The sequence below is a fragment of the Eretmochelys imbricata genome, chromosome 5 (genome assembly GCF_965152235.1).
Source record: "Eretmochelys imbricata isolate rEreImb1 chromosome 5, rEreImb1.hap1, whole genome shotgun sequence".
NCBI lineage: Eukaryota > Metazoa > Chordata > Testudines > Cheloniidae > Eretmochelys > Eretmochelys imbricata.
Window position 1 is genome coordinate 133,326,614 of NC_135576.1, and position 18,757 is coordinate 133,345,370.

The 18,757-nt window shown below is 44.0% G+C and overlaps 1 protein-coding gene across 2 annotated transcripts in view; it reads left to right on the forward strand.

The window, feature by feature from the left end:
• The window catches only part of RAD23B (RAD23 nucleotide excision repair protein B), a 57,331-nt gene extending 43,566 nt beyond the window's left edge, over window positions 1-13,765 (forward strand). Inside the window, exons 7-10 of one of the 2 annotated variants that reach the window (XM_077817950.1) lie at window positions 157-289; window positions 3,233-3,360; window positions 4,673-4,843; window positions 12,441-13,765. In XM_077817950.1, coding sequence (XP_077674076.1) covers window positions 157-289; window positions 3,233-3,360; window positions 4,673-4,843; window positions 12,441-12,554 — 546 coding nt within the window. In that variant the 3' untranslated portion in view covers window positions 12,555-13,765. Of the gene's footprint in view, window positions 1-156; window positions 290-3,232; window positions 3,361-4,653; window positions 4,844-12,440 lie in introns of both variants that reach the window. The other variant, XM_077817948.1, reaches the window with a different exon arrangement.
• Window positions 13,766-18,757: the final 4,992 nt, after the last annotated feature.

The window sequence follows — 18,757 nt, forward strand, 5'->3', positions numbered from 1 at the left end:
GCAATAGTGTCTGCAAATTTGTAGTGTATTAATGCTTTCTATTTGTAATGAAAGTATTGAGTCTTATTTCTAGGGCAAAGCAAGTGTAGTGAAGCCATTACCGTTGATCTCTACCCATGAAAATGCTGTAAATTGTAACATGATCCCTGGATTTAGGGTATCCCTGGAGACAGAGAGACTCAAGCCGCAGCGGATCCCCCTCAGGCAGCAAGCACTGGTGCATCTCAATCTTCAGCGGCGGCAGCAGCAGCAGCTGCAACTACAACTACAACTTCTAGCTCTTCGGGAGGTAAGACGGTCTTGGGCATAAGGGTAGCTGTTACGCAGCCTATCTGTACTAGATGTTTAAGCAGTGGGGTTAAGTTCATGAGATTTTTCAAAGTGAGAGACAAAAGAGCAGTAGAACTTGCTTGGAAGAAACACTTGTTGTGGGTGGCAAGTTTCAGAGTGCTAGCCATGTTAGTCTGTGTCGGCAAAAACAACGACCTCGCACTTGGTAAGGCAGCTCCCATCCTTTCATGTATTTATACCTGCTCCTGTATTTTCCACTCCATGCATCTGAGGAGGTGGGTTCTAGCCCACGAAAGCTTATGCCCAAATAAATTTGTTAGTCTCTATCGTGCCACAAGGACTCCTCGTTGTTTTTGCTGTGGGTGGGAAGATCTGTAATGTTGGGGCCATAGTTGGTCAAATTCCCAAATACCACTGTTGGTTTTATGCCCACTCTGTGATCCAATGTGTGTGGTTTTAAGTTTCTGAGATCACAGATATGGACAGCTTCATATTTCCCCAACCTCATCTCTGGCTTCGTGTTGTGTAGGATTAGAGTTGTAGCAATACATCACTTCAGAACTTCCCCACTTGTAACCACAGAGAATTAGGTTTAATTTATAAAGGTGTCCATTTTTATATTGCCTACAGTAATAGGCAACCCTCCTTGTGCCCACCGAAATTTTTAAACTTACTGGTAAGCTCTTTGGGGCAGGGACTGACTTTTTGTTCTGTGTTTATATAGTGCCTAGCACAACGGGGACCTGGTCCATGACTAGGGCTCCTAGGCACTACTGTAATATAAATAATAATCAGGGTTCTCAAAATGTGGCAAATACTGTTAAGTAGGTGGTCCATGAGAGCCTCCCCTCTCTTGCAACCACAACAATGGTACATGAAAAAGCAATGTTGACAAAATAAAATTAAATATTTCCCGTTTTTTTAATGTAGTAAATGTCCTCTCAGTGCAACTCACTTTTCAATCTTCATCACTGTTTCACTGTGTTTTCCTTTTTATTGTCCCCTTTCCACCTGTTCTGCATATGTTACTTGATCCTTGGTTGCTTTGCTTCCAGTGATGTGCCTTTCTAGCTAGTGACTCCAGTTTGTCCTGCTGTGTATCCAACCCTAATAGAAGCAGATAGACTGGCTCCACTATTTCTGGCTTCTCCATGCCTCCACTGTTTTCAAAGAGGCCTATAGGAGTAGCTGGAACCAAAGCTAGCACTACATGTCCACCCAGCTCTTAATCCGCTGCCATGAAATGCTCTGTGGGCCATCTCAGTTTGGGCTCTGCTGTACGTAGATCAGTCTTTTGGGTAAGCCTTTGAGGGTGCTTGGGAAGAGGACCTATTCATCAGCATCATACCCCCCTCAAATATAGTACCTCACAGCAGCAGAGAGCTTTTCATTTTTCTGCAGGGGACCCACCAGTTCAGCTACTAAGTTCAGAGGACTCAAACTTGCCTTAACGTAAGCATTTAACAAGTACCTATCCTGTTTATTAAATGCAGTGTGGTTGCTAAGTTACACTACAAAGTATAAAGCTTCAAACATTACTTTTCAAAGGAGCCCCTATAGTTTCTTCTGCATAGTTTTAAAAGTTTGAGGTGGTGTTTGGAGACACTTAAGGGAGTGCACGTGCATCATTGGGAAGGTGGCAAAAGGAGTAACGCTTGGAATTGGCATTCCCAAAATGAAATCTAGTGTGAGGAGGTGGAGAGGGTCAGTGAGCATGTCAGTTCATTGCTATTGTTAGTCCTTCATATTCTAAAAATAAACCAAATTGTCTGCTACATTTTTGTCATTGTAATGACAAGTTTTCTTTAAGTTCTGCCTTTTTTTTGTGTGTACCAGAATAAAACTACACCCGTGCTGCATATTATAATGCTGCTGCTCTGCATTTTTATCTTTCAGATGTGTATATTTGGGAGGGAGTTGTATGGTGGTCTCCTAGCTATATGGTTCACAGACACCAATTTTTGATCTCCCCTCGGTTAGCAGAAACCTTTGTTTTTCCAGTATGTTGAATCATCCTTCTCTTTATCTAAAAAGCAAAATAAAATACTGTATGCTTGTTGGAATTAATTCCTCTATAAATTATATAGAATGGAAAACCACCCTTGGAATCTTATGTTCTGCTCTTTAAAAGGTTAGATCTGTGTCTTTATTTGAGGTGATATATTCTCATTACTGTTCATGGGTGGTTGGCAAGTAACTCCCTGAAACAGTTCAATCTGTGAAGGGGGGGGGGGGGGAAGCCTCTTAAAAGCTGATTTTTAGCAGTAAATGCTGGTCCCAAAGAGGCTGAACATTTGTCCACTTTTACTTGATCTCGGCAATTCAGCTGCAGTGGTCTTCAGATTAGATCTCTAGTCACCATCTCATTGGGGTTGGAGACACCTCTTGTAAAGCCACAAGGTCCTTTGAACTCGTATATTTTGCTTTATCCCTTTGTATTACATTTTACTTTTTAAACTGAACAGTGTGAAATGTTAGTCCCCAACACAGCCCCACCTTAGGCCTTAAGAGACCAAAGTCTGCTTTTATTTTTTTAGTCATTTTCTAAATTCTTGAGCCATGTTGGTTGACATTCTCTTAAACTGAAGTTCTCTGTATTAAAGCCACAGAACAGGAGCAGTGTGGTTATTGGTGAGGCAAGCTTTGCTGCCATTTCACTAGTGCACCTCCTCCCTAAGAGAGGAGCCACTTTCATGGGTGAGACAGGTCCTGCTGCCAAGCCCATTCCTTCGTCTGAGCCTGTCCGTAAGAAGGCCATTATGAATACTGTACACTTCAAAGACTTGAGTCACCTTGAAAGGAATTTTACATTACCCTCCAACTCTGAAACTTCAGCTAATTCAGTTTTTTCCTTCCAATATATATTGTTGGTCTCATTTACAGAAGCCTATTTAGTAACTTGCTTGCTTTTTACTTAAATGTATAACTCTTTATATTGCAGGACATCCACTTGAATTTTTACGAAATCAACCTCAGTTCCAGCAGATGAGACAAATTATTCAGCAGAATCCTAATTTGCTGCCAGCATTGCTACAGCAAATAGGACGGGAAAACCCCCAGCTACTGCAGGTGACTTAAGCACCATGGGATAACGTGTCTAGATCAGGCAAGGGCGCTTTAATACATCAATACTAGCAATGTGCCCTCTTATTTTTAGGGTGTGAAACAATTTCATGACTGGAAAGTACTGGAATGGACGCTTTCTTTCTGCACCTCACCCAATTTTGGCCACAAACTGAAGTACTAGATACTGTCTAAGAGTTCATAGAATCCTAGAAGATTAGGGTTGGAAGAGACCTCAGGAGGTCATGTAGTCCAACCCCCTGCTCAAAGCAGGACCAGCACCAACTAAATAATCCCAGCCAGGGCTTTGTCAAGCCAGGCCGTAAAAACTTCTAAGGATGGAGATTCCACCATCTCCCTAGGTAACCCATTCCAGTGCTTCACCACCCTCCTAGTGAAATAGTGTTTCCTAATATCCAGCCTAGACCTCCCCCACCTCAACTTGAGACCATTACTCCTTGTTCTGTCATCTACCACCACTGGGAACAGCCGAGCTCCATCCTCTTTGGAACCCCCCCTTCAGGTAGTTGAAGGCTGCTATCAAATCCCCCCTCACTCTTCTCTTCTGCAGACTAAACAAGCCCTTAGCCTCTCCTTATAAGTCATGTGCCCCAGCCCCCTGATCATTTTCGTTGCTCTCCGCTGGACTTTCTCCAGTTTGTCCCCATCCTTTCAAAACTGGATGCAATACTCCAGATGTGGCCTCACCAGTGCCGAATAGAGGGGAATAATCACTTCCCTTGATCTGCTGGCAATGCTCTGACTAATGCAGCTCAATATGCTGAGTCACTGTCCTTAAATCCTTAAGATACGCTTGTAAATTCTCCTAGTTTTCATTTTCTTTAGAAGTACCATCTCTCAAATTATAAGTATGGTGAGTGGGTTGGGAAGGAAGAAGTCAGAAGCTTTTTTCCGAAAAGGGGAGCTATTGAGACTCAACTGAATTAGGATCAAATGTTAGCAATAGAAGGTAGGTATTCCTTTAGTAATACCTGTGACAAGCTAAGCTTCCTCAGTAGCTGTCTTTTTGGCCAGTGAGAATAATGGAGAAACTGCCTTAGTTCCTGCACAGAATGCATGACAGCTTATTTCCTTTACATGGGGTGCAGAGTGTGTAAGGGAGTAAAGAGAGAGCTGCAACTTGACTATGGTAACCATAACAGCTTCTCTTCTCAGTCAGAACCTGCCAAGCATTATTCTCAAAATTAACCAGGCTTCCGTAATATTTCTCTAGACCACTTTTAAAGTTGCCTGTTTGCAGGACTGAACATGCTTTATTTCAGTGTATTGCTTCCTTTTGTTCTCCCATGCACCACAGCAAATCAGCCAACATCAGGAGCATTTTATTCAGATGTTAAATGAGCCAGTTCAAGAGTCTGGTGGCCAAGGAGGAGGTGGCGGTGGTGGGAGTGGAGGAGTAGCAGAAGCTGGAAGTGGTCAGATGAACTACATTCAAGTAACACCTCAGGAGAAAGAAGCTATAGAGAGGGTAAGCTGCCTTTTTTGGGTTTAAAATACTTGACATGCTCTTGCTATCTTTTTTTCTCCCAAGATTAGACATTGTGCAGGTTAAAACATGCACTAAAGCTGTATGTGAAGTTGATACCTTACTGCTATGAATCATCTTAATTTTCCAGTGTCCGATTTGCAGTCTGTTATAGTCTTGGCCTGCTGGAAATCATGTCTTTGCTGATAGGCCATTGCTTCCCAACCTCTTCTGGAACTTGCCTTTTTAGAAGAGAAGCTTGTAAAAGGCCATGCAATTGCAATCACAGCACTGCGATTTGAAGTGGCCAAAGGTCCACTGTGTACATGCATAACTGAGTGAGTATAGAGCCCTATTCAGGAAGAGGGTAAAACAAAAGTTCTTCTTCGAGTGATTGCTCATATCTATTCCAATTAGGTGTGCGCATGCCACGTGCACAGTCATCTGGAAGTTTTTTCCCCTAGCAGTACCCGTCAGGTCGGCTGTGGAGCGACGCCTCCATAGCGCTCTATACAGACCCTGCCGACCCGGCGCCGCCTCTGTTCCTTCTTACTGCCAGTGACGGTCGTTGGAACTGTGCCGTCTTGCTCAGCAAGCTCTCTCCGTTTCCCTAGTTCTATTTACTTAATGTTTGTTTTCCTTAGTTTGTTCAGTTATTAGTGTAGTGTTAATAGTCCACTGTCGGGAGTGGGGGTTCTCCTTCAACCCGACTGCACTCTCCTTGGGGACTCAGGGCATGCCTAAGTCCCAGGATTCAAACCCTGCAAGTCCTGCAACAAGCTTATGCCAACGGGCAACCCCCATGACGCTTGCTCGACGTGTCTGGGGAAAACACATCAGGTGGATACGCACAGGATTGCAAAGGGTTTCACCTGAGAACGAAGAAGGAGCGGGACTTCAGACTGACGCAGCTCCTCATGGAGGCAGCACTTAGACCGCAACCAGCATCGGCGCGGCAGGACCCGACACTGAGTGCATCGGTGCGAAGCATCCCGGCAGCAGCGGAGATGACTCTGCGGAAGGGCTCTGGAAGAGACCTGCAGCATCGCTGCTCTCCGGTGCGGAAACCATCGGGGACGACTTGGCACTGGTCCCATTCTCTGGGTCAGAAGCTGCACCGGAAACAAGGGAGGAGTGGTTCCCTGACTTCGGGACTGAACCCCTTGGAACCGGCCAGTGGGGCGTTTCCCAGGGAGGAGCCCCCAGTGCCGAAAACTTCGGAGCCAGCACTGTAGGCTTCAGCCCCGCAAGGGGCGTCGTTGAGTCCGGTGCAATTGTACTCCCTATGTCAGGTGGTGGAGGAGGTACAACTGCCTTTCACCCCAGACACATTTGAGTCCATGAGAGACCTCATAGACATGATGGCACCGCAGTCCCCGGCCCTTCGCACCAAGCCCCCAATGCCACAGCGTGTGATACCATCCCGCAGAAAGCCTGCAATGCTCCGCCCCTCGGCGCCACCAGGGACAAGACACCACTCTGAGTCCTAACACTGCTCAGAGTCCTAATCCCCGAGGCAAGGGCCGGGGGGAGGGGGGTGGGGGAGATGTCTGATCCATTCTAGACCTGTGAGGACTCAACGAATTCACGGTGAAGTTAAAGTTCAGTATGGTCTCCCTGAGCATGATTACCCCTTCCCTGGATCCGGGAGACTGATACGCCACCCTCAACATGAAAGACGTGTACTTTCACATAACCATTTGCTTCACGCACAGGCGATTTCTAAAGTTTGTGACAAACTTTGACACAAACACTATCAGTTCAAGGTCCTTCCATTCGGTCTCTCTACAGCCCCCTGAGTTTTCTCCAAGTGCATGTCCATCGTAGCAGCCTTCCTTCACAAGAGACAGGTGCTGGTATACCCCTACCTCAACGGTTGGCTGCTCAGGGGGCGCACCAGAGAGCAGGTGGAATCTCAGGTCCGGTTCATCAGATCCACTCTCGAGAGACTGGGCCTCCTCCTTAATGTGAACAAGTCAACCTTGTCTCTGACCCAGAGAATAGAGTTCATCGGGGCAGTGGTGGACTCAGTGCAGGCAAGAGCATTTCTGCAGGAGACATAATTCCAAGCCATGTAAAACATCATTCCAGGCCTCGGGCAATTCCCGACCACTACTGTTAGGGGTTGACTACATCTCCTTGGCCACATGGTCATGGTCGTGGTCCGGCATGCCAGGCTGAGGCTCAGACTTCCGCAAGCGTGGCTTGCGTTGGCCTATCGCCCGGGACACGAGAACCTGGAATTAGTAGTGATGGTACCAGAGCACATACTTGAGTCCTTCCAGTGGTGGCTTGACCCTCAGACGGTGTGCGAAGGAGTCCCCTTCCACAGCCCTCCTTGTCCCTGGTAACGGATGCATTGACTCTGGGTTGGGGTGTGCATTTGGGAGATCTACAAATGCAGGGCCTATGGTCTCGGGACGAGCTCTCCCTTCATATCAACATCAAGGAGCTCAGGGTGGTACACCTAGCATGCCGAACTTTTTGGGCCTGGCTGCAAGGCCAGTGCATGGCAATGAGGACAGACCAACATCGCTACCGTGTTTTACATCAACAAACAGGGTGGAACCTGTTCCTCCCCCGTGTTGAGAAGCCCTCAGGCTCTGGGAGTTCTGCATAGCCCACTCCATTCACCTGGAAGTGTCCTATCTCCCAGGGGCTCAGAACTACCTGGCAGACCATCTCAGCAGATGGTTCCGTAATCACGAGTGCTCTGGATGTCATATACTCCATCTTCCAAAGGTGGGGGTTTCCCCAAGTCAACCTGTTTTTCACGCACAGCACCAGGAAGTGCCCGAAGTTCTGCTTCTTCCAGAATCACAGCCTGGGCTTGGTCACGGACGTGTTTCTGCTATCCTGGTGAGGCTGCCTGTTGTACGCCTTTTTCCCCATTCCCTCTGGTGCACAAGGTTCTTCTCAAGGTCTGCAGGGACAGAGCAGAGGTAATCCTGGTGGCCCCGACATGGCCTTGACAACACTGGTACATCGCGCTCTTGGAACTGTCAGTGGACACCCCGATTGTGTTGCCACTCCACCCCGACCTGATCATTCAGGACCACAGTCGCCTGCTCCACCCAGACCTCAAGTCCCTCCATCTCACGGCTTGGAAGCTTCAAGGTTAAACCCCATGGAACTTCTGTGCTTGGAACCAGTAACAGGAGGTTCTACTTTGCAGCAGGAAACCATCTACCAAGGCCACTTATCTAGCCAAGTGGAAAAGGTTCACCTGCTGGTGTGCCCAGCATCACACACCACCAATCCAGGTGCCTATACCACTCATCCTAGAGTACCTCTTACACCTAAAACAAAAAGGCCTGGCAGCGTTGTCCATTAAGGTACACCTCGCTATTTTAGCTTTCCACCCAAGAGTATCTGAACACTCCATATTTGCCAACCCCATGGTGGGATGTTTTCTCAAGGGGGCCTGGAACACCTCCTTCCCCAGATTAGACAGCCAGTTCTTGCGTGGGACCTGAACTTGGTCCTCTCCAATCTAATGGGGCCCCTGTTTGAACTGGTGGCGACTTGCTCCTTCCTCTATCTGTCGTACAAGGTAGCTTTTCTGGTCGCCATTACCTCAGTATGAAGGGTGTCTGAGTTGAAGGCCCTCACCTCTGACCCACCTTACACGGTCTTCCACTAAACCATTCAGAAAGTCGAACCAGCTTTCATAGCAGTGGCATCAGCATGTACGAGTTAGCCAAAATCCTAGCTCCAGCAGTTACAGCACACTCTACAAGGGCACAGGCCTCATCAGTGGCTTTCCTGGCCCAAGTCCCAATCCAAGAAATCTGCCGGGCAGCGACTTGGTCCTCGGTGCATATGTTCACCTCTCATTACGCCATCGTCCAGCATGCTAGAGATGAAGCAGCATTCGGCAGAGCAGTGTTCCAGTCAGCAATTCCATGACTCCTACCCCACCACCTAGGTCAGGCTTGGGAGTAACCTAATTAGAATTGATATGAGCAATCACTTGAAGAAAGAATGGTTACTCACTTTCTTGTAACTGTTGTTCTACGAGATGTGTTGCTCATCTCCATTCCAAACCCACCTGCCTTCCTCTCTGTCAGAGTAGCCGTCAAGAAGGAACTGAGGAGGCGCCAGGTTGGCAGGTTATATGTGGAGCGCTATGGAGGCGCTGCTCCAGGGGGCTCCACAGCCAACCCGACGGGTGCTGCTAGGGGAAAAAACTTTGACAGCTGTGTTTGCGGCGCGCACCCACCTAATTGGAATGGAGATGAGCAACACATCTCAAAGAACAACAGTTACAAGAAGGTGAGTAGCCGTTCTTTTTTGCGAAAGCTTCAGGTACCAATGCCAGAAGTGTAATAGCGGTTTTAGTAATGTGCAGGGGGAGTGCTTTTGTACCTTTAAAATTGATTCCTAAAGTATTCAGACTGGCTCTGAACTTTCATAGGAAGTAGATGAAAGTCACTGTTTGAGTCTTTGCTCGGTAGGTTGCTAAAAATACTAGTAAACATCTATATAAACTTGCAGATCTGCAAGCCCTGGAAACCTAATGCAGTGAATGCATTAAATTCCATTTGCTGCTCAATAAAGGTGACACACATACACATGCAGTAATTTGGAACCAAATGAAACTTGAACAGTTGGGACGACAATTTGTAGACTAGACTGAGGCTGCATTATTTTGCTAACTAGAAGCGTAGCTGTGGAGTTTTGAAGTAGTTACACTTGAATGCTCCAATCCAGTAAAATGCATGATGATTTTTACCTCTGCATACCAACACTAAGGAAGTAGTTAAGTATCTAAATCTGGATTTGTATGTGTAATGCTTCCATGCAGTTCTTTTAAAACACAGGTTTTTTTCTATAAATAGTTGTAAAGGAATAATTCCTAGGGCTGTCAAACGATTAAAAAAATTAATAGAATACCATTTATTTAAATATTTTTGGATGTTTTCTACATTTTCAGGTGTATTGATTTCAATTACAACACCGAATACAAAGTGTACAGGTGTTCACTTTATATTTATTTTTTATTACAAATATTTACACTGTAAAAACAAAAGAAATAGTATTTTTCAGTTCACCTACTACAAATACTGTAGTGCAATCTCTTTATCGTGAAAGTTGAACTTACAAATGTAGAATTATGTACAATAAAAACCCACATTCAAATATAAAACAACGTAAAACTTTAGAGCCTACAAGTCCTTGTTCAGCCAATCACTCAAACAAACAAGTTTGTTTACATTTGCAGAAGATAATGCTGCCCACTTCTTGTTTACAGGTTTACAATGTCACGTGATAGTGAGAACAGGCGTTTGCATGGCACTGTTGTAGCAAATGTCGCAAAATATTTACATGCCAGGTGCGCTAAAGATTCATATGTCTCTTGATGCTTCAACCACTATTCCAGAGGAATATCTGCTCGATAACGATCCAAAGCAGTGCAGACCGGCGCATTCCATTTTCATCATCTGAGTCAGATGCCACTAGCAGAAAGCTAATTTTCTTTTTTGACGGTTTGGCTTCTGTTGTTTCTACATCAGTGTTGCTTTTTTTAAGACTTCTGAAAGCATGCTCCACGCCTCATCCCTATCAGATCTGGGAAGACACTTCAGATTCTTAAATTTTGAGTTGAGCGCTGTAGCTCTTTTTAGAAATTTCATATTGCTATCTTCTTTGCATTTTGTCAAATTTGCAGTGAAAGTGTTCTTAAAACAATGTGTTGAGTCGTCATTTGAGACTGCAATAACATGAAATATATGTCAGAATGTGGGTAAAACCGAGCAGGAGACCTACAATTCTCACCTAAGGAGTTCAGTCACAAATGTAATTAACATTATTTTTTTAATGAGCGTCATCAGCATGGCAGCATGTCCTCTGGAATGGTGACAGAAGCACAAAGGAGCATACGAATATTTAGCATATCTGGCACGTAAATACCTTGCAATGCCAGCTACAAAAGTGCCATGCAAACGCCTGTTCTCACTTTCAGGTGACGTAATTAAGAAGTGGGCAGCGTTATCTTCTGCAAATGTAAACAAACTTTCTCTGAGCGATTGGCTGAACAAGAAGTATGATTGAGTGGACTTGTAGACTCTAAAGTTTTCCATTGTTTTGTTTAAGTGCATTGTTTCATTGTTTTGTTTAACAAAAATACCCTACATTTGTAAGTTGCCCTTAAATGATAGAGATTGCACTACTGTACTTGTCTGAGGTGAATTGAAAAATACTATCTTTTGTTTATCATTTTTACAGAGCAAATATTTTTAATAAAAAATAATATAAAGTGAGCATTGTACACTTGGTATTCTGTGTTGTAATTGAAATTGATATATTTAAAAATGAAGAAAAACATCCTAAAATATTTAATAAATTTCAATTGGTATTCTGTTTAACATTGTGATTAATCGCAATTAATTTTTTTAATCAATCATGTGAGTTAACTGCGATTGACAGCCCTAATAATTCCCCCCAAAATTGTGGAAACGTTTGTATATTTCATTGAAATTTTGAATTCTTCCAATGGAGCTCCCTGATTCTGCAGCAGCTTTTGGAATAACCATAAGAAAGGTGGGGTAGGTCAGGCAGGGTTGGTGAAGGAAAATTGATATGCACGAAAATAGCTTATTTTCCTCATGCAGCCTGCACAATAAGACTCCTGTCTCTATCTAGGGTCGCCTCAACCTGCTGTTTTCTCTTCTAAATTCATTTTTATGCAGTAAAGGATTAACTCTAAAACAGCTTCAAAACCTCATAGAGTGTAACATCTTTTCCTAGCAGATGCTCAGCACACTGCAGAGCTCCAATGCCTTATATGGTGTCACCCCTGCACGCTCCCTAGAGGTGCACCATGATAAGTCTCTAGAGTTAATTAGGGATTGATATCCTCTCCTAGTTAAGAGCACCCAGTGTCTCAGACTAAGCGTTGGTTTTGTATTAATTTAGAATATGTGCAGGTTGCTCTGAGGCTTTTAAGAAAATCTTGTGACAGAAAATACAAATTCCTTAACCTGACTGACATGTAGTTAGCTAAAATGAAGACACAAGCAGAAGTGTAAAGTGGATAAATCCAGCACTCACTTTTATCCACCCAAACCTAATCAAATGGTCAGAGGTTAATGGTCTTCACAGCAGCAATTGCACTTGCCTGCTCGCTCAGTTAAAATCAAACACTCTTTTTGCTATAGTCAGGTTCCCCAGTGTCATTGCACGCTAGACCCTGTTTGCTACAATCTATACTTGTTACTAAAGGCACCGAACTATCATACTATTCATATTTAAAATGTGCTTTGTGTTGAATGAATTTTAGCTACAGCAGTGCAACATTCAGATGCTATTTCCTGGTGCCTGTTTTATAACTTATTACAGCAGTGAAAGCAGAGATGTGTCTTAATATACTCAGTCAGACTGACATAGCCACATTTTAAATGAGAACTTAATTTGATCTTACCACAAGAAACCAAATAAAAAATCTCTAGTAAATAAGGGATAGGAAGAGAAGCCTAACTGTGGTCACAATGTTTATTTGAACAAATGGCTTAAATGGTGAAATCCTAATGTAGTAAACATTCCAGGAGCTTTAATATACTTAAATGTAGTGGTTTCTAAATACATGTCTCTTCTTTAGTTAAAGGCATTAGGATTTCCTGAAGGACTTGTGATACAAGCATATTTTGCTTGCGAGAAGAATGAAAACTTGGCTGCCAATTTTCTTCTACAACAGAACTTCGATGAAGATTGAAAGGGAGAGACTTTTTTTATCTCACGCTTCACACCAGTGCATTACACTAACTTTGTTCACTGGATTGTTTGGGGGTATTTGGGCTCATATCCACAGTACTTGGTGTATGGCATGGGGGGAGGGAGAAGAAAACATAGGAAACGAAGTAAGAATAAATAAAGCATGTCTGCTTTAAAGTGGCAGATGCAGCAAATCACACAGTGTAAAATACTATACAACCAAAAATCAGCTTCTGCAGGTATTTAGTTCCTTCTGTACACTGTAGGTTACCTTTTTTTCTAGGGTTTCACTTTTACTGTACTAGTTCCAGAAACTTAGTGTAATGCCCTGCTTCATGTTTCTTTTTACTTAACATTGGTATTGGAAAATAGCTTTTGCTACCTAGAATCTACAATCTGTATTTCATGGCAACACTGGATAATGGCTTTGTGAAATCTAAAACAATTGAGCAACTGTAAACCTACATGCCAAAATATAGGTGGTTATTTTGCTGCTTCAGATGTATTAAATTTAGTGCAAGAAGCCCATGATTTCATGTTAAATGCTGGATTTAAAAGAAGAATGCCTTCAAATGAAAACTCATTACTGTTATGTTAAAATTTGTTGATCATTGAATTAAACTCCCTTCTAACATGATCTGGGAAGTTGTATACTACAGGCAAACTTATTTTCCTGTTTACGTCTTTTCTTTTTGGGGAAAAAGGATAGCTATCTAATTACTGTTTACTTCAATGTTATGTTGCAGTAAAGGTTTTAAAAACAACTGTTGCATGTTTGGTTTTGATGTATCCCTTTTTGTGAATTGAGCACTTTCTTCGGTCAGCAAAAAAAAATTTAAACTTCACTTCTCTCCATCATAGGGAAATATTATTTATTAAGTCAGATTCCACCGTACTTCCTGTTTTATTAAAGTTGTTTCACCAATGCAGCTGGAAGTATTTCAAAACCAGGTATCTAATGTTTGTAATACCTTTGCTTTATTTTTTTCATCTTCTGTGAGAATGTAGGACCACTTTAAGGCTATTGGCATTGTATTGCTCTTGAAAGGATTGTAATGTTCCAGGAACTTCGTTTCAGGAAGGACATTGTGTCTATAAATTGCTGTGTGGGGGAATTCAGAACCTGAGAATTAGGCGAACAATCAAGTTGTTGCATCCCAAAAGATTATGCACATCTACTTTTCCTTCTATTAAAAGTAAGCTCTAATTGTAGAGTTCTGAGTCTTTTTCTTGGTGCCCAGTTGTCAGTTATTTTGAGTGCTGAGTGGCTAATTCAGTGAACCTCCCTGTTAAATACATTTTGGCTTGGCAGAGTCAACTTTAACTCTGGTGCAGTGCTGAGGAGGAAAATTAATTTTACTTTCTTCAAAAATCTCTTGTACAACATTTCCTGAACATGGGCTGAAGAGAAGTCATAACTTTTTAGCTATAAAGCAATAACTCTCTAAACTATGTGTTTAACTTTTGATCTCTTCATCCTTATTCATCTGTCTTTAATGGCACAATTCTGACCGGATGAGGGATTTTATACATGGAATATGTAGTCAGTATGCTGACTGATCTTATTGTTCACTGTCTACAATGAGTCATATACCTTGAAAAAGGGGATGAGGTGGGGGAGAGTAAAACAAATACATAGCTCCCAGGCTGGGATTTCTTCTTTGCATTGACTAGCTACACTGTACAAAAACTTTCAGTGCCTAGAATAATGAGCTTCACTGTGCCCTGTGGCTTAACTAAACAGAGTTCTCTGCTCCTCTGTAGCCTTCAATTGTGTTTTAGTTTTCTGATGTTTCTCTTATTCATTAAACTTTCATTGCAACTCCTTAGCGTCTTTCATGGTTACATAATACCCATGAGTGCTAACACTGCAACAATATGGCATGGTATCATAGCCAGCTGTAGAGACCAGTAAATAGTTCCACACTGATCTTTTAACCTTTGCAGTTTTACAAAATTTAACTTCAGGACTTCAAAAAACAAAAGAACTTCAATACACTTCAGATAATTTAAGCATGAGCATCAGTCCCGTAAGCATGGTTTCACAAAAAGTTGGTCAAGATTAGCCCCTTTTACCTGTAGAAAATTGTTATATTCAACATAAGCGTCACTACTAGATACAGTGACTGTAGACTGGTAATACTATGCACCTGAACTAGTGCTGGGAAAATGAGTAAAACTTTTATCCTGGATGCAGGCTGAGACAAATCCCAGCCACTCCTTAGCGGCAGCTGGAAAGGCACATCTCGTAGAAGTCAAGTTTTTAAGTAGGTAGGAATATGACCTAAACAAGTCACCCTCTCATTATCTCCAGTCTTCCTTCAAGTAAAGGTCCCAGGGCCAGGAACTGTTTATGTGGAGATCGGCTGTTCTGCTTTCGCACGTTGCTAGGTGTGCTGGGCTTCTCGGATGAAAAAGGTTCACTTAAAGTCTCAGCTCTGCTATTTATGTCCCTAGTCCTCTATGCTTCCCCTTTCAAAGAGCAGGGGTGGTTATTCTTGTCCCAGTCACAAATCCTCTCCTGGACCTAACTGTAGCTGAAGAGTTTAGAGCAGGGGTGGCCAAACTGCGGTTTGGGTGGTGCCCTCCCCATTCTCTGTCCACCAGGCCCGGGGGAGGGGCAACAGCAGCGGCTAGGGGCTTCTGACAGATGACTGGTGCCTGCTGAGAGTAAGGGGGCACAATGTAAAGGTTTGTGGTCCTGCCCTCCCCCCAATAGCTTGAGTGTCACACCCTCAGCGGCCCCTCTCTGCAGCTCCCCGAAGTTAGCTCTGTGTGGAGAGGCAGGGGCGAACAGCTGGGAGCTGCAGGGTGGGGCCACTGCTTTAGCTCCTTGGGGAGAGGCAGCAGCAAAAGCAGCTGCTCTTCCTGCAGCTCCCAGCTGTTTGCCACAGCATCCATCCAGGGCGCAGCTCCCAGCTTGCCAGCTCCAGCAGCCGCCATGCAGGGAGGGAGCCCGGCAAGCACCATGTGACCGAGGTGGGCTGGCAAAAACCAGGGCGGGGGATGTGACCCCACGTGTCCCCCTCACACATCGCCTCTGGTTTCTACCCAGCAGGGCCAGGAGGTGCCTGGCAGGGCTGAAGCCCCGAGCCCTGGTGTGTGCACCATGCTTCTCGAACTGCTGAAGGTTATTGACTCAGTAAGTTTGGCTACCCCCAGTTGAGCGTGACCTCCTGGTCCATGAGGTACTCCCCCGCCCCCTTTTGGGAGGTTAGGTAGGCAAATGTGTGGCCAGTGTCACTTCTGAAGCTTAGTCGGAGGGTGTGACTAAGAGTTTTGAAATGAAATTGTCCATTTGGAAAATGAAAAGTTGGATTGTTATGAAATAAAATAACGGACAATGCCTTTGAATTTACTGAACTATCCAAACTGTTTTTTTTTCATTAGCCCTAGTCATAATCCTTGAGGGGACATTGTACAAAATGGTTACTGAACTAAGCTGTTACAACCGTGGTCAGGCTCTGTTGCTCATGCTTGAAGACCGTAAATAGCAGACAAACAAGAGGACTTGCCAAGGGAGAGAGTGGTTACTAAATGTGGTTTGCAGAGATGCTGGAATGCTGAGTGCAAACAAAATGGATCCTATTCCACTTCGCCCTATTGATGCCCATTTTGCAAGATGTATGGAAGTGGCCAGTGAAAGAAAAGTTTAAATGGGTAGTGAGGTGCCACCTTTGTAATCGCTGTTAGTCTAGTGCTGTTAGCTAGTTTCTAATTTGTCTAATTAGTGTGTTACATGCATGAGTCTTTTCTTAGTACTAGCTCAGTCAGGAATCGGGATGTTCACTGTGACAAGAACCTTGAGCTTGTACTATAGATAAAATATCAGGGTTGCTCTGAATAGCTTCCCCCTCCTGAAATAAGAAATGAACATTGGTTGGGCAAGAGATTAAAACATGAATAATAAGCAATTTAATGCTGCTTTTAACTCAAAATGCACTTTAGAAAAGAACTGGTATCCGGGAAGTCTATTGTCCACAAATTTTGTTAGGATCAATCTTCTCCATGCAGATCACTCAATCTTGAGTGGTTTTAGTTGTCAATAAATAGGACCATCTAAAGTCATGTTACTGCTGTTCACCCCCCCCCCCCAGCCCCCCGCCATCTGCAGAATAACAATCAAACATTATTGGTACTAGGAAATCCAGCAGCAACTGTTGGTGTTCAGGGCCTGGTGTTTCCTGCACCTCTGCCCATGCAGCAATGCTTAGAAGTAGATCATAAAAAGCTTTAAGCCTCTAACTTAAAGGTAATAATGTGTGAGCAAATCCTCAGTGCCCTCGTGGGGGAGCATCTTTGGAATTCCTCTTGGCTGAGATGACAAGGACTCAGACATGATACGTGAGGGATAGTCCTGTACCAAGTAAGTCTTTCAGTGGTTTGTTGTGGCCTCCTCGGTGATGGATTCATTGCTGTTTGTTCATTCATTTGGGTTTTAAAGACCGCAGCCTTGGCTAAGAAAACAGGTGAATTAATTTGTAGTTCATACATGAGAGAATTTTTAGAGCTAGTCATCACTTCTCGAGTTCTGATTTTTTTTCAATGAAAAACTTTGCATGGAAATCCCCTGAAAACTTTTTGTTTGTTTGGTCGTCTCTCTCTCCCCGCTCCTCACCTCTCTCTCCCCCCCCTCCGCACCTCCCTGCTGTCGTGTTTCTATGTATTGCAGTATGCAGTACCGCCTGCTGCCAGGGTGGCTGGTAGCCCCTAGAGTTGCTGCTACGCTGGGCTGTCATTAGAGGGCTTCGGCTCATGCAGCCGATTAACTGCAGGCAGCAGAGGGATGAAGCCCTGAGAACAGTGTTCTGGGGAGCTATTTCAGAGCATGTGCTCACTGCTCCTGCTTTTCTAGACCCAGTAGGAATGTTGCAAAAGTTGAATTATTCTAATTGTCTTGAATTTTCTACTGTTATCATTTGAAAACGAAGGATAAGGGGGGTGGGGTGTGTGTTTGGTAAGAAGAGTACTCAGGCTGGAGGGTTGAGGAGTGGAGAGGAAGTTGGATGGGAGCGATACTCAGAGTCTGTTGGATGGCAGAGGTTTCTGAGCTGAGGGGGTTGGTTCTGAGCGGTAAAGATTAAGTAGAAAGAGGGGTCTGGGGCATTAATGATGTGAAGGGAAGGGTCTCTGAGGAGTTAGAGGTTTGGGGAGCTCAGGGGGCCTGAGAAGTTGCCAAGTCAGCCAGGGCACAGGTCAGTTTGGCAAGCTTGAGTGCAGGGGCAAATGGAGTCCACTAACGAATGGGAGTGTGGGTGAAATGGTGGTATCTGCGTGAGGAGGGAGACAGGAGGAGAGGTGGCAGGGAGAGAACAATAAAGGGGTCACAGAAGGATAAAAGCCATATGTTGTTATACACAGACACTCTTCTGAGGTCGTCTCAATATAATTTCACCTGGGCTGCTTGTCTGCCAGTGTGACCCTGCTTGGAGAAAAGGAAGCTGACAGGTAAAACTCTTTCACCATGTGAATGTAGTGGTCAGAATTTTTTTTACTTGCCACACTTCCATCCACACACATCTTTTTAGCTGCTTTTTCGGCTTCTTTACAATTCCCCCCCCCCCCTTTCCTATTTGAGCTGATTGGAGAGGGAGAACCTGGCTAAACAGCACATTTCGTGGTCATACTATTGCTTGTTTTATTTGTACCTACAGCTAATTTAAAGTCATTCAATTCCCCCCTTGACAATTCAGAGGGTCATGGGTACTATCAAGGGGCTGGTAATGTGGAGTTCATTTTGACAATTCATTCTGTCAGGATTATGGGATACTGGCACCTGTTGGCACTTGTCTTGAATTCTAAATAATTGTGACCTACAGAACAGTGCCAAGGAAATTGCTGGAAGTACTTAATCTCAGAAGAGCAGCGGGGTTGAGATAGGAAGTTATCAAAATGCATGAAATGCAGTGCTAAATAAACTAATTTTTGCAATCCCTGTATGATATGACTCAGTGCCAAGTGAGGGCATAGAAATCTGCAGTATGCAAGTTTTTTCCCCCCATGCCACATGTTTCCAGTGGCCCAGGTAATGTGACAGTTCTCACACATTGGAGGAAATGTGAACCTAAATATGAAGGGATTGCAATATACAGAGAGAAGACTGGCTATTCTGTGCACCTGTTTAACTTAAACGTGCCTCGTTCCATAGCATATAGGGCCTAGATTGCTGTTCAGAATCAAATTAGCTGATTGGCATTCCCAAAA